General features: G+C 64.5%; 2 protein-coding genes across 2 annotated transcripts; one reads left to right on the plus strand and one right to left on the minus strand.

Annotated features, from left to right (window-relative positions):
- Positions 1–2,532: 2,532 nt before the first annotated feature.
- On the plus strand, positions 2,533–9,210 carry LOC101520879 (transaldolase). The gene is made up of 8 exons (XM_058662621.1): positions 2,533–2,684; positions 4,946–5,069; positions 5,654–5,761; positions 6,041–6,172; positions 8,222–8,397; positions 8,484–8,681; positions 8,759–8,904; positions 9,042–9,210. The coding sequence occupies exons 1-8, from the start codon at positions 2,588–2,590 to the stop codon at positions 9,072–9,074; spliced, it is 1,014 nt and encodes a 337-aa protein (XP_058518604.1). The 5' UTR covers positions 2,533–2,587; the 3' UTR covers positions 9,075–9,210.
- Positions 9,211–9,957: 747 nt separating this feature from the next.
- LOC131480139 (glutamine amidotransferase-like class 1 domain-containing protein 1) lies at positions 9,958–12,401 on the minus strand. The gene is made up of 8 exons (XM_058662627.1): positions 12,286–12,401; positions 12,068–12,144; positions 11,828–11,933; positions 11,630–11,737; positions 11,206–11,300; positions 11,020–11,113; positions 10,554–10,662; positions 9,958–10,469 (listed from the first exon to the last, which is right to left on the minus strand). The coding sequence occupies exons 1-8, from the start codon at positions 12,347–12,349 to the stop codon at positions 10,463–10,465; spliced, it is 660 nt and encodes a 219-aa protein (XP_058518610.1). The 5' UTR covers positions 12,350–12,401; the 3' UTR covers positions 9,958–10,462.
- Between the last annotated feature and the right edge of the window lie 113 nt (positions 12,402–12,514).

The raw sequence follows: 12,514 nt of genomic DNA on the forward strand, positions 1-12,514 counted from the left end.
CCCTCTGTGTGAGGTCCAGCCACCCACTCCATGGAAGGAAGCAGGGGTCGGGGTGAGCTGCCTGGAACCTCACAGCCAACTGGTCCACTGGAAGAAGCAGGGGTGGGGGTGGACATGAGTCCAGCACAGCCACAGGGGTGTGGGTGTGCCTGCATGCCTGTAGCACTGGTGGGCATCGCATATGGGCACCAGATCCTAGTCCTGGCTGCTCCACTTCCCATCCAGCTCCCTGCTTGTGACCTGGGAAAGCAGTGGAGGATGGGCCAAAGCCTTGGGACCCTGCACCCGTGTGGGAGACCTGGAAGAGACTCTGGGTTCCTGGCTTCGGATCAGCTCAGCTCAGGCTGTTGTGGCCATTTGGGGAATGAACCAGCAGATGGGACATCTGTCCATTCCGTGGAGCTCTGACTTTCAAAACAAAAATTGTAAATAGGCGTGTGTCGGACGATGGGGGTGGCAGGCACTGGAGAGTACCCATGGCACCGAGGCTGGGGCAGCAGCCCTTCCGGGAGGCGGTCAGCTCAGTCTCCCAGGTACTGCCTCCACGGTGCCCACTGTCTGTGACACCTGTGCACCTGGGACAGCTGCGGTGCACTGACTCAGATGGGGAGACCCTGAGGCATGCGGTGTGGCCAGGCAGCCATGAGGAGAATCCCAGCTCTTGGGCCCAGGGGATTATATTTTATATTTTATCTTGACTATGTATGTATTTTTTTTTTAAGATTTTATTATTATTGGAAAGCCGGATATACAGAGAGGAGGAGAGACAGAGAGGAAGATCTTCCATCCGATGTTTCACTCCCCAAGTGAGCCGCAACGGGCTGGTGCGCGCCAATCCGATGCCGGGAACCAGGAACCTCTTCCGGGTCTCCCACATGGGTGCAGTGTCCCAGTGCATTGGGCCGTCCTCGACTGCTTTCCCAGGCCACAAGCAGGGAGCTGGATGGGAAGTGGAGCTGCCGGGATTAGAACCGGCGCCCATATGGGATCCCGGGGCTTTCAAGGCGAGGACTTTAGCAGCTAGGCCACGCCGTCGGGCCCAAATATGTATGTATTTTTATTTGAAAAGCAGAATTACAGAGTAACAGAGATGGCCTGGGTCTTCCACGCAGATGCAGGGTCCCAGCACTTGGGCCAGCCTCTGCTGCTCTTCTAGGCAGGGGTGCCTCGCTCCTCTTGTGCTTGCCCCAGGAGGCCGCCAGAAGCAGGGGACAGACCCACATAGTATCGCCCTTAGGTTATGGTCCACATAAAAAGGGGCTTTGTTAAGGGGACTTGCAGGTCGGAGGTAACACCATCCCGCACGGAGGGAAGCCCATGTGGGCACCGTGAGCATTCCCGGGGTACAGAACATCCCAGACCAAGAGCAGGCCACGGGTGCTGCTGACCAACCACAAGCTGGGACAGAACTAGCCATGGGCCCCCTCAGTCGTGGCTTCCGCCAGCATCGCATCCCTCCCCTGTCCCAAGCAGCACAGGAAGCGAGGTGCTATGACGGGTACCTCCCCTGCCTTCCCCAGTCAGCCCTGTCTGGCCTGGCCAGTTCCTGGAAGCTGCAGCCACTGCCCGCAGGGTGGGGCTGCCTGCAGCCTGGGCCAGCGCCAGGCTCAGTCAGGGCCAAGGAATGGCTGTCCACATCTGGGGTCCTGGGGAACTGGCCAGTGCAGCTGGCTGAAACCCACCACATCCAGGTAGCTGCTGGGGAGGGGAGTGGACGCCTGCGTGTTACGCACCCCACCCATCTGCAGTGCCAGTCATTCAGCTTGCCGGCTGGGAGGGTCCCTGTACCCACTACAGAGTGCCCGAATTCAGCCTGGACCAGCCCTAGGCATCGCAGCTACCCGGGAAGTGAACCAGCATGTGGAAGATCTTTCTCTCTCTCCTTTCTCTGTCATTCTGCATTTCAAATAAAATAAACAAATGCTTTTTAAAAAAGTAAAAAAAAAAAAAAGACTGCTGCTTTGTGGTGTCTGCAGTGGCTGGCCGGAGCACCCTTGGTGGTAGGTGCCGTGGACCTGGGAGAACCCACATGCGAGGTGACCTGGGCCTTGCAGTGGGTGCTGGCACCCATGGGAGTCCACTGGGGCTGGTGACAATGCTGCTCTCACCGCTCTTTTAAAAAAAAATTTAAACATGTATTTTTTTATTTGAAAGCATTTCAAAGGAATAGTTGAGCTGGTTCACTCCCCAAATGGCTGCAGAGGCGGGACTGGGCCAGGCTGAAACCAGGAGCTCCCTCCGGGTCCCTATGGGTGCAGGGTCCAAGCTCCTGCTCCACGCTCGCTGCTTTCCTGGGTGAGCAGGGAGCCGGTGGAGCTGGGTTTCGGTGCTGGAGCAGCCGGGCCCTCCGGCCTTGCTGCACGTGCATAGCCGTGCACCTTGCACCCCGTGGGGCGGGGCTCTGTCCCCAGGGGGCGGGACTCAATCTCCAGGGGCGGAGCTACATCTTAGGGGCGGAGCTTCGTGCTCCTCCCTCCCGCTCCGCGCTGCGATTGGCCGGCGGCGCGGGGCATTGTGGGCCGGTGCACCCGGTCTTCCTCCCGCCGCTGGCGCCGCCGCCGCCGCCGCCGCCGCCGCCGCCATCATCATGTCAGGCTCCCCGGTGAAGCGTCAGCGCGTGGAGTCCGCCTTGGAGCAGCTCAAGCAGTTCACCACCGTGGTGGCCGACACGGGCGACTTCCACGGTGAGGCCGCCGCGGGCAGCGCTCCACGCCAGGCCCGGAAGGAAGCGGAGCTGGGGCTCCCTGGGCACCGAGGGGGGCGGCGGGCAGGATCGGAGGTCAGGGGTCAGGGGCAGCAGGCAGGGGCCAGCAGGCTGGGACAGGGGGCAGCAGTCAGGGACAGGGGGCTGCAGGCAGGGACAGGGTCAGGGGTCGGGGGTCAGCAGGCAGGGACAGGGGGCAGCAGGCAGGGATAGAGGGCAGCAGGCAGGGTCAGGGGTCGGGGGTCAGCAGGCAGGGACATGGGCAGGGGTCAGCAGGCAGGGGTCGGGGCAGCAGGCAGGGTCACGGGTTGGGGCAGCAGGCAGGGACAGGGGTCGGGAGCAGCAGGCAGCGGGGAAGGTCTGCACGGATGCCGGCCCTGGACACCTGGCAGGCGTGCCAAAGTCGCCAGCACCGCGGCCCTGAATCGGACAGCTGAAGGAGCGGGATGGGACCGAGGTCAGGGGGCGGGGGCAGCGCACAGGCAGCCGGGACACCCTGTCTTTGCAGCTCTTGGTGGCCCTGCAGCTCCTGCCCTGGCTGGGTGGCTGGGTGACCCTGAGGGAGGAGTAGGGGTGCAGGGTGGAGGAGGGGCGGCTCCCAGGTTGATCCTGTGAGGCAGGGGGTGTGGGCGCCTGATGAGGAAGTGGCTGCCTGCAATTCTGCTTTCTCACGGTGACTTGAGAAACAGCCTGTGGCTGAAGGAGGCTGTTTATCTGGCCCAGAGCGATTAGGCCGATTAGGTGGCCTCAGAGATAGCCGGGTATGTGCAGTGTGGGTGCCTGGCTAGGCCTCAGCTCCTGTGTCCTGGATGAGCCCTGGTGGCTGACAGCTCCACCCCTGAGTCCCTCTGGGGACCCCAGCATGGGCACGTGGGCCGTCTGCCTGTCAGGGGAAATGCAAGCTTTGGAGAATATTCCAGTGAGAGTCCTGGGCTGCAGGATCACTGCTGATGGCTGCCCTGGGGGGCTCTTCCAGCTCTGCCTCCAGCGGTGGGGGTGCTGCACCCTGAGGCTCAGCGGCTGTCCCTGCTGACTCTTGCTGAGTTGGGAAATCCACCTTGTCACCATTTCCCGTGTGTTCCAGCTGGCACACCAAGCCCTGAGAACCTGCCCCAGGCCCCGGGGAGGGGGACACAGGAAGACCTGTGGAGGGCGGGGGAGGACGGGCGCGTTGCGCGTTGACTGCCAGATCTCCGCCTGCCCCCACCAGTTCAGCGCCGGTTCCTGTCCCGGCGGCCCCCCTTCCCATCCAGCTCTCTGCCTGTGGCCTGGGAAAGCAGCCAAGGACAGCCCACGTGGGAAACCTGAAGAAGCACCTGGCTTCCACCTGGCCGAGCCCTGACCAGAGTGGGAGAGTGGACCAGCAGATGGAAGACCTTTCTTCCTTCTCACTAACCCTGCCCTTCAAATAAATAATAGGTCTTTGAAAATAAACAAACCAACCAACTGGGGAGGGGTCCCCTCAGCCGGTGTGTCTGAGCTGTGGTCTGCTCTGCTAGCCAGGGCCTGGTGGCACCATGGGTGTGTCTGAGCTGGGGTCTGCTCTGCAGCCAGGGCCTGGTGGCACCATGGGTGTGTCTGAGCTGGGGTCTGCTCTGCCGGCCAGGGCCTGTGGCACCATGAGTGTGTCTGAGCTGGGGTCTGCTCTGCAGGCAGGGCCTGGTGGCACCATGAGTGTGTCTGAGCTGGGGTCTGCTCTGCAGCCAGGGCCTGTGGCACCATGGGTGTGTCTGAGCTGGGGTCTGCTCTGCAGGCAGGGCCTGGTGGCAGCACGGTTGTGTCGGTGGTTCTGTCAAGGCACGGAGTGCCCCAGTGCCCTGGCACCCCGAGGCTGCTCCTGATTCACAGACACTCTTAAGTGCTCTTTCTGCCCCAACTGACTTTCTAGAACACTCGCCTGTTCATCCTAGATGTGAGAGGGCAGTGGACTCAGCGGGCAGGGCTGGCCGGGAGCCAGAAGTGTCCCTCTGGGTCCCCGCGCGGGGACTGGGGCCCAGGATATCCTGCACTGGTTTCGCAGGCCACAAGCAGGAGCTTCCGGGTCTGAAGCTGGATCTCAGCTTGCTGGCCCCTGGGTCTGCTTGGCACAGCCAGGGATGTAGCCTGTGGCCTGCGGTGTGACACTACTCCAGCTGCCCTGGCCAGGCCTGTGCACTGAGGTCAGCTTGGAGGCGTGGTGTCCATGTGGTGTGGCGGCTCATGGCCATCCCAGCTGACCCCATCTGTCTATCCTGTTTGCAGCCATCGAGGAGTATAAACCTCAGGATGCCACCACCAACCCCTCGCTGATCCTGGCTGCAGCACAGATGCCCGCCTACCAGGAGCTGGTGCAGGAGGCTGTGGCCTATGGCAAGAAGCTGGGCGGGTGAGTGCAGGCCAGGCCAGGCCAGTTGATGTGTGTGTGTGTGTGTTCCTGTAATTGCCAGATAGCTGAGTGTGGGCCGGGCCCTGGGTGTGTGCGCATGTTTGTGCCAGCCTATGCCAGGGCTCCCCCTGGGGCCAGGCTCTTTCTGCCCTGCCTGACTCCTGAAGGAACTTCCCCTGAGCGCCTGCGTCCCTCTGCTTATCAGGCTGTGAAGGTATGAGTTAGCTCCCATCCTCCAGTCCAGCCCGTGATGGGCCCGGCTGAAGGTCTCGGGCCAGCACCTGCCTCCCCGGGCACCGGCTGCCCACAGCTCCCAGTGACCCTGGACCAGCGTCTGCCTCCCCGGGCACCGCACTGACCGCCCACAGCTCCCAGTGGCCCTGGACCAGCGTCTGCCTCCCCGGGCACCGCACTGGCCGCCCACAGCTCCCAGTGGCCCTGGACCAGCGTCTGCCTCCCCGGGCACCGCACTGGCCGCCCACAGCCGGGCTCTGCAGTGCCTGCCCTGCTCGCTGTCTTAAGGGCTCGCAGAACTGTCCCGTGGGTTTGAATTGTTTTTTGTCTCTTTTCCATCTGGGTTGCAGCTCACAAGAGGACCAGCTGAGAAATGCCATGGATAAGCTCTTTGTGCTGTTTGGCGTCGAGATCCTGAAGAAGATTCCAGGCCGTGTGTCCACAGAAGTAGATGCAAGGTGCCTGCCTTTCTGGCAAGAGGCACACTTCTGCCTGGGCTGAGTTGTGGAGGTTGAGCCTGCGACTGCCTCGTGACGGATCAGCACCAGGCCAGGGCTGGCTGTCGGGAACACTGGCAGGCTACGGGACCCAGGAGGGCACTGTATCCCGAGGGCTGGTTTTCAGCTGCCTGAAAAGGGCTTTGTACCTCTCCCCATCCCTTCCCTCCTCCCCGGGCCCTGCTGAGCCCCTGGACACTTCCCCCAACAGGCCTTGCTGACTCCCTCCCCCACCCCCAGGCTCTCCTTTGACAAGGCTGCCATGGTGGCCCGGGCCAGGCGTCTCATCGAGCTCTACAAGGAAGCTGGAGTCAGCAAGGAGCGGATTCTCATCAAGCTGTCCTCCACCTGGGAGGGTATCCAGGCGGGAAAGTGAGTGCCCTGGGAGGGTGCCCTCCCTGACAGCACTACACTGTGCATATGTTCGTCTCCCAGCTCAGGCCCCCGACGGCCAAAGTCAGGGGCCCCCCTCTAGTCGCCCATGTGGGTGGAGGGTCCAAGGCTTTGGGCTAGAATTGGTGCTCTTATGGGGTACTATTGCCACACCCTTTAGTTTATTTTAACACTGTTTACATAATTGAGGGTTCCATGCCCTTGTGAGCCTCTGAGTAGGGTGGGGAAGGTCAGATATGGAGGAAGCTGGGTGGGACACGTTTCACACGTGAGGGGGATGGGGAAGGGACCCCTCCCTCCTGTCAGACAGCATCAGCAGCATCAGTTGGCCCCATTGTAGGGAAGTGTCCCAGGAGTGTTACTTGAGTGGTTTTGATAGTTCTGAGAGGTGGTTGGCTTCGTCCTGGTAAGGTTGAGAGAATCTTTCTGAGGTGTGTTGGTTGACAAAGCCCACCCTAGTGTATCCACAGACACACTAAGCTTGCCGCAAAGCTTGGCCAGGGGAGTAGTCCAACCAACCCTGCACTTGATGTTCCCTGTTGGCCTAGATGAGCTGACCATCGTGTCCCCTGCGTGCCACTCTGCTGGCAAGTGTCAGCCTGGACCACAATACCCTCTTTACAGGCTCAAGATCTGGGACTAGGAGCGGGCCTGGCAGGGGAGCTGCGGGCACTGCCCTGCTGCACTGCAGCTCCCACTGGCAGGAGAGCCCAGCCTGGGGGGCAGGCTGGTCCAGACCACTGACGTGTGTGCCGGATGAACGCTGCAGCTTCCGTGGCATGCTTGAAAGCCAGATGCAATGTGCTAGACTAGGCTACAGAACATCCCCTGCTGAAAAACCAGGGCTGGGGGCAGGCCTGGAGGAGGTTGTTAGGGGTTACTCTGCCCAGGCCACAGCACCTGCTGGTATTAGTGGAGACTGGGTCTTGGTGGTATGTGTGTATGTGGGCTGGCACTCATTGTCCAGTGTTTACAGACCACATGCCATGGGTATGCATGTCCCTGGACCCCAGCACTGACCCGTCCCTGTCCCTGTCCCTGTCCCTGTCCCCCCGCAGGGACCCCAGCACTGACCCGTCCGTCCCTGTCCCCCCTGCAGGGACCCCAGCACTGACCCGTCCCTGTCCCTGTCCCCCCCGCAGGGACCCCAGCACTGACCCGTCCCTGTCCCTGTCCCCCCCGCAGGGACCCCAGCACTGACCCGTCCGTCCCTGTCCCCCCGCAGGGACCCCAGCACTGACCCGTCCCTGTCCCTGTCCCCCCGCAGGGACCCCAGCACTGACCCGTCCCTGTCCCTGTCCCTGTCCCCCCGCAGGGACCCCAGCACTGACCCGTCCGTCCCTGTCCCCCCGCAGGGACCCCAGCACTGACCCGTCCCTGTCCCTGTCCCCCCCGCAGGGACCCCAGCACTGACCCGTCCCTGTCCCTGTCCCTGTCCCCCCCGCAGGGACCCCAGCACTGACCCGTCCCTGTCCCTGTCCCCCCCGCAGGGACCCCAGCACTGACCCGTCCCTGTCCCTGTCCCCCCCGCAGGGACCCCAGCACTGACCCGTCCGTCCCTGTCCCCCCGCAGGGACCCCAGCACTGACCCGTCCGTCCCTGTCCCTGTCCCCCCCGCAGGGACCCCAGCACTGACCCGTCCGTCCCTGTCCCCCCACAGGGACCCCAGCACTGACCCGTCCGTCCCTGTCCCCCCCGCAGGGACCCCAGCACTGACCCGTCCCTGTCCCTGTCCCCCCGCAGGGACCCCAGCACTGACCCGTCCCTGTCCCTGTCCCCCCGCAGGGACCCCAGCACTGACCCGTCCGTCCCTGTCCCCCCGCAGGGACCCCAGCACTGACCCGTCCGTCCCTGTCCCCCCGCAGGGACCCCAGCACTGACCCGTCCCTGTCCCTGTCCCCCCGCAGGGACCCCAGCACTGACCCGTCCCAGTCCCTGTCCCCCCGCAGGGACCCCAGCACTGACCCGTCCGTCCCTGTCCCCCCGCAGGGACCCCAGCACTGACCCGTCCGTCCCTGTCCCCCGCAGGGAGCTGGAGGAGCAGCATGACATCCATTGCAACATGACACTGCTCTTCTCATTTGCTCAGGCTGTGGCCTGTGCCGAGGCGGGCGTCACGCTCATCTCACCCTTTGTGGGCCGCATCCTTGACTGGCATGTGGCCAACACAGACAAGAAGTCCTACGAGCCCCTGGAGGACCCTGGTGAGTAGCCGGGTGGAGAAAGGTCCGGGCTGGGAAAGGGGCCGGGGAGAGCTGCCCTGAACCGGCTCCGGCTGGCTGTGCCACAGGGGTGCAGAGCGTCACCAGGATCTACAACTACTACAAGAAGTTTGGCTACAAGACCATCGTCATGGGCGCCTCCTTCCGCAACACGGGCGAGGTCAAGGCGTTAGCCGGCTGCGACTTCCTGACCATCGCACCCAAGCTCCTGGCCGAGCTGCTCAAGGACACCACCAAGCTGACGCCCATGCTCTCAGCCAAGGCAGGTGAGGCCCGACGTGGCCCCCGGGAGCCAGGCCCTGAGGGCAGCGGGCAGGCATACAGGGGCTGTTCTGTGTCCCAGCCCAGGCCAGCGACCTGGAGAAGCTGCACCTAGACGAGGCTGCCTTCCGCTGGCTGCACAATGAGGACCAGATGGCCGTGGAGAAGCTCTCCGACGGGATCCGCAAGTTCGCTGCTGACGCTGTCAAGCTGGAGCGGGTGCTGGCGGTAAGGGCGGGGCACACACATTTACATAAACACACACTGCTGAGGGTGCGAGGTGGGTGGGTGCTGCCGGCGAGGCCTGGGCACACAGGCGCACGGTCACTGCCCGACTGACCTCGCTCACCCCGGTTCCCCTCCAGGAACTCATGTTCGGCACCGAGAACGGCAAGTGAGGCGCCCGAGGCGGGCCCTGAGGTGCCCTGGACGGGCCAGGACGAGGCACGCGTTTCTTCGCAGGTGGAGCGGGGTGGATCATGGGTTTCTGATTTTATGTAAATTTTGCCTTGTGCAGTAAAGCAGTCACTTTTCCTGGGCTGTCCCACTTCCCCCCCTCCCCCTCCCCCTCCCCATGGCACCAGGTAACCAATGGGCAGCAGTGCCCACCCCGCCGTTCTGCAGGCACTAGGACCCAGGTCCGGGTACTAGTGGGCTGGGAGAGGAGGGAATGGGCCTGGGGGTGCCCAACAGTGCCAGAGCATGTCGGGGGGACAAGCCGAGTCCAGGCTTCTGCAGGCGATACCTGCCTGCCCGGGCCTGGTGCTTCCCCACACACTGGTGGAAGGGAGGGTTCAGGTGGAGAAGCCTTGGGCCCAGTGGGTCTGCCCCTGGTTGGCTGGGAAGGCCAGCAGGCCGTGGCCCCCACCCCATGAAGCCGTGGCTGAGGTACTCCTGCCGGGAGGCAGTTCTTCAGCCAGGCTTTGTGGACAGCGGCCTGGCCTGCACAGGGCACAGCTGGAGTGCTTCCTCTGCCCCCTGCCTTCCTGGCACAGCTCAGAGTATGCCCGTACATCCTGGCAGCAGCTCTGTCCAAGTGGTCCCAAGACCCATCAGTGGACGCAGCTGGCGACACAGGTCCCAGTGGGCCTGTTGCCATGAGTGGGCCTGCAGGAGCGTCCACAGCCATGTTGGGGGGCCTCACCCACTCAGGTAGGGCTTCTGACTGAGGCAGGTCCTTCACCTTGGGCGCTGGCCTCTGCCCCCAGGTGGCTCCCACCACAGCCCTCAGGCGCTGCCAGTTCAGGCTCCCCATGCGAGGAAGCCTGCCTGGTCTCGGACAGGAGCCTGCACAGCACCACTTCTAGTCTCTGCTTTTTTCATCTTTCTTGTGTTTTAAACGGGGCTGGGTCCAGAGATGTCTGAGAGCACATGGGGGCAAGGGGCTGGTTCTTCCTGGGTGGACAGCGGGACAGTCACCAAGGGCCTCCTACCAGGTCGCCGGTACTGGGTGTCCCTGGTCAGGGGGATGGGGTATAAGGGGCTAGGCCTGTGGACGGGCTTGGTCAGGCCTGAACCTCAGCAGGGAGGCGGCCCCAGCCCCAGAGAACTGCAGGTACTCTGGCATACAGCAGCACAGGTCTCGGGCCCCACATGGGGCTGGGCAGTAGCGTCCCTGTTCCGAGTCCCTCGCGGCCGACCTCTGTGGACTTATCACATGCGAAGCCAGACGCCAGGGCTGCAGCTTCTGGAAGCTCCTGCTCACCTCGGGTCCCTGGGCCCCCTCCCGGGGCTCCCCTGAGACAGGGGTGTTAGGCCATAGTGGGTCACTTCTGGCTGCCTCTGCTCATTTCCTATGGGATTGCACAGTCAGTCAGGGCCCAGTGGCCACCCCAGGGCCCCACCCATGAGCCCTGCAGGGACCACATGCTGCTTACCGGCTACACAACAGCAGCAGGTTCTGCACGGCGGGCACAGTGGAGTTGGCATTCTGCCCGGTGACCAGGTGGCGGTCCAGTACCACATGCACAGCCCCAGGCTCACTGGCTGCAGGGCGAGACAGGCTTCAGGCTGGAGCCCATCCCTGGCCAGCAGGTGCCCCCAGAACCTGCCCCTGTCAGCAAGTGCCCCCTTGGAGCCCATCCCTGGCCAGCAGGTGCTCCCAGAACCTGCCCCTGTCAGCAAGTGCCCCCCCTGGAGCCCATCCCTGGCCAGCAGGTGCCCCCCTGGAGCCAATCCCTGGCCAACAAGTGCCCCCCTGGAGCCCATCCCTGGCCAGCAGGTGCCCCCAAACCTGCCCCTGTCAGCAAGTGCCCCCCTGGAGCCCATCCCTGGCCAGCAAGTGCCCCCCTGGAGCCCATCCCTGGCCAGCAGGTGCCCCTCCAAGCCTAGTCTCCTGCTCACCACTGAAGCCAGCACCTGCGTCCTTCGCGAAGTCCTCCACAATGAGTGGCAAGCGGGCGAAGCCGGGCACCCTGACAAGCTCGTACACAGAGGGCTGGGGCACAGGGACTGAGCTGGAGCCCTGCCCAGCCCACTCCCAAGGGGGGCCCACCCCCACCCCAGGGTGGGCCACGGGAAGGGTCTCACCCCTGTCAGGCTGTAGCCGCGGAACACCCAGGACCTGTCCTCATTGGTGGCACAGCACAGGGCCGCTACACCGTCACCCACGGCACAGATGGGCTCTGGAATGGCAGTCGGGGCTGAGGGGGTGGGTCCCCAGCTTGGACGGGCCCAGGTCGGCTGACCGCAGCTGTGATGACCCCTCTTCCCTTCCCGTGGGCTCTGCAGACTGCACCAGGCGGTCGGGGACCTTCACGCCTGTGCAGGTTCTACTGGGCCGCCAGGACACAGAGGGGCCCACTCTGCCTTCACAAGGGTCCCGTGTGAGAGCTAGCCCTGACCTGACCCGACACCCAGTCAGGATGCTCCGGGCAGCACCATGGGACCACAGTGGCCCCCGGGCAGCCACACCCGCCCACTTGGCCACCAGGTGGGTCCCCGGATCACTCACTGCCCTCCGCCTGGAAGTGCTGCAGGATGCGGGCCAGGGAGCCGCTGCTGGCCAGATCGGACAGCGCCCCCGGACAGCTTGGAATCAGCAGCGCGTGATACCTGGCTCCTGGGGAGGATCGCGGGCTGCGGTCAGCCTCCAGGGTCGTGGCCCGCGCCCTGCCCGGTCCTTCCCGGGATCGCGGGCTCCCCCACCCACCATCGATGGACTCGAGCTTGGCAGGGCTGGCGTAGGCCTTGAGGCGGAAGTCCTGCACCCAACGGGCGTTGCTCTCGGACACGTCCACGAAGTCCACGGCTTTGCCCTGCAGGGCCGGACCCCGGGTGGTCACCCCCGCCTCCCGGGGACACCGAGAGGCAGCCCAAGTCCCCCCGCCAGGGGCACCCGGGCAAGCAGGGAAGACCCCCCAGCCTGTGGGACCGCGGCGTCCGAGCTCACCCCCGGCGTGGCCACCTGCAGGTTGAAGGCAGCGCTGGCCAGCGAGAAGCAGTGGAGGAAGGACTGGGCGGACACGCCTGCGGGAGGAAGGGTCCCGGGTGGGCGCGCCGCCGAGCGCACACGCGGAAGGGAGGCTCGCTGCGCGCGGCCCCGGAGGTCACCGCGGCAGCAGGCCCGGCCCGGCCCGCACCAGCCGCTGCCCGCCGCTCGGCCCTCACCTTCCGCGGCGCCGCTGGCCACGAGCAGACAGGCTGGCCGGCTGGGGAGCCGCTCGGCCGCCATGGTCAGCGAGGGTGCGGGCGCATGCGCCTGGGGCCGGGCGACGGGCAGGATGCGCGCATGCGCCGAGCTCGGAGAGCCGGACGTGGGGTGCCTTGGCCGGGATGCCCGGCACCCCTGGCCGCGCCTGCTCGCAACCCGGACGTGGGGGGACGCTGGCCGGGATGC

This window comes from Ochotona princeps, chromosome 4 (genome assembly GCF_030435755.1).
Source record: "Ochotona princeps isolate mOchPri1 chromosome 4, mOchPri1.hap1, whole genome shotgun sequence".
In the NCBI taxonomy this organism is placed as follows: domain Eukaryota; kingdom Metazoa; phylum Chordata; class Mammalia; order Lagomorpha; family Ochotonidae; genus Ochotona; species Ochotona princeps.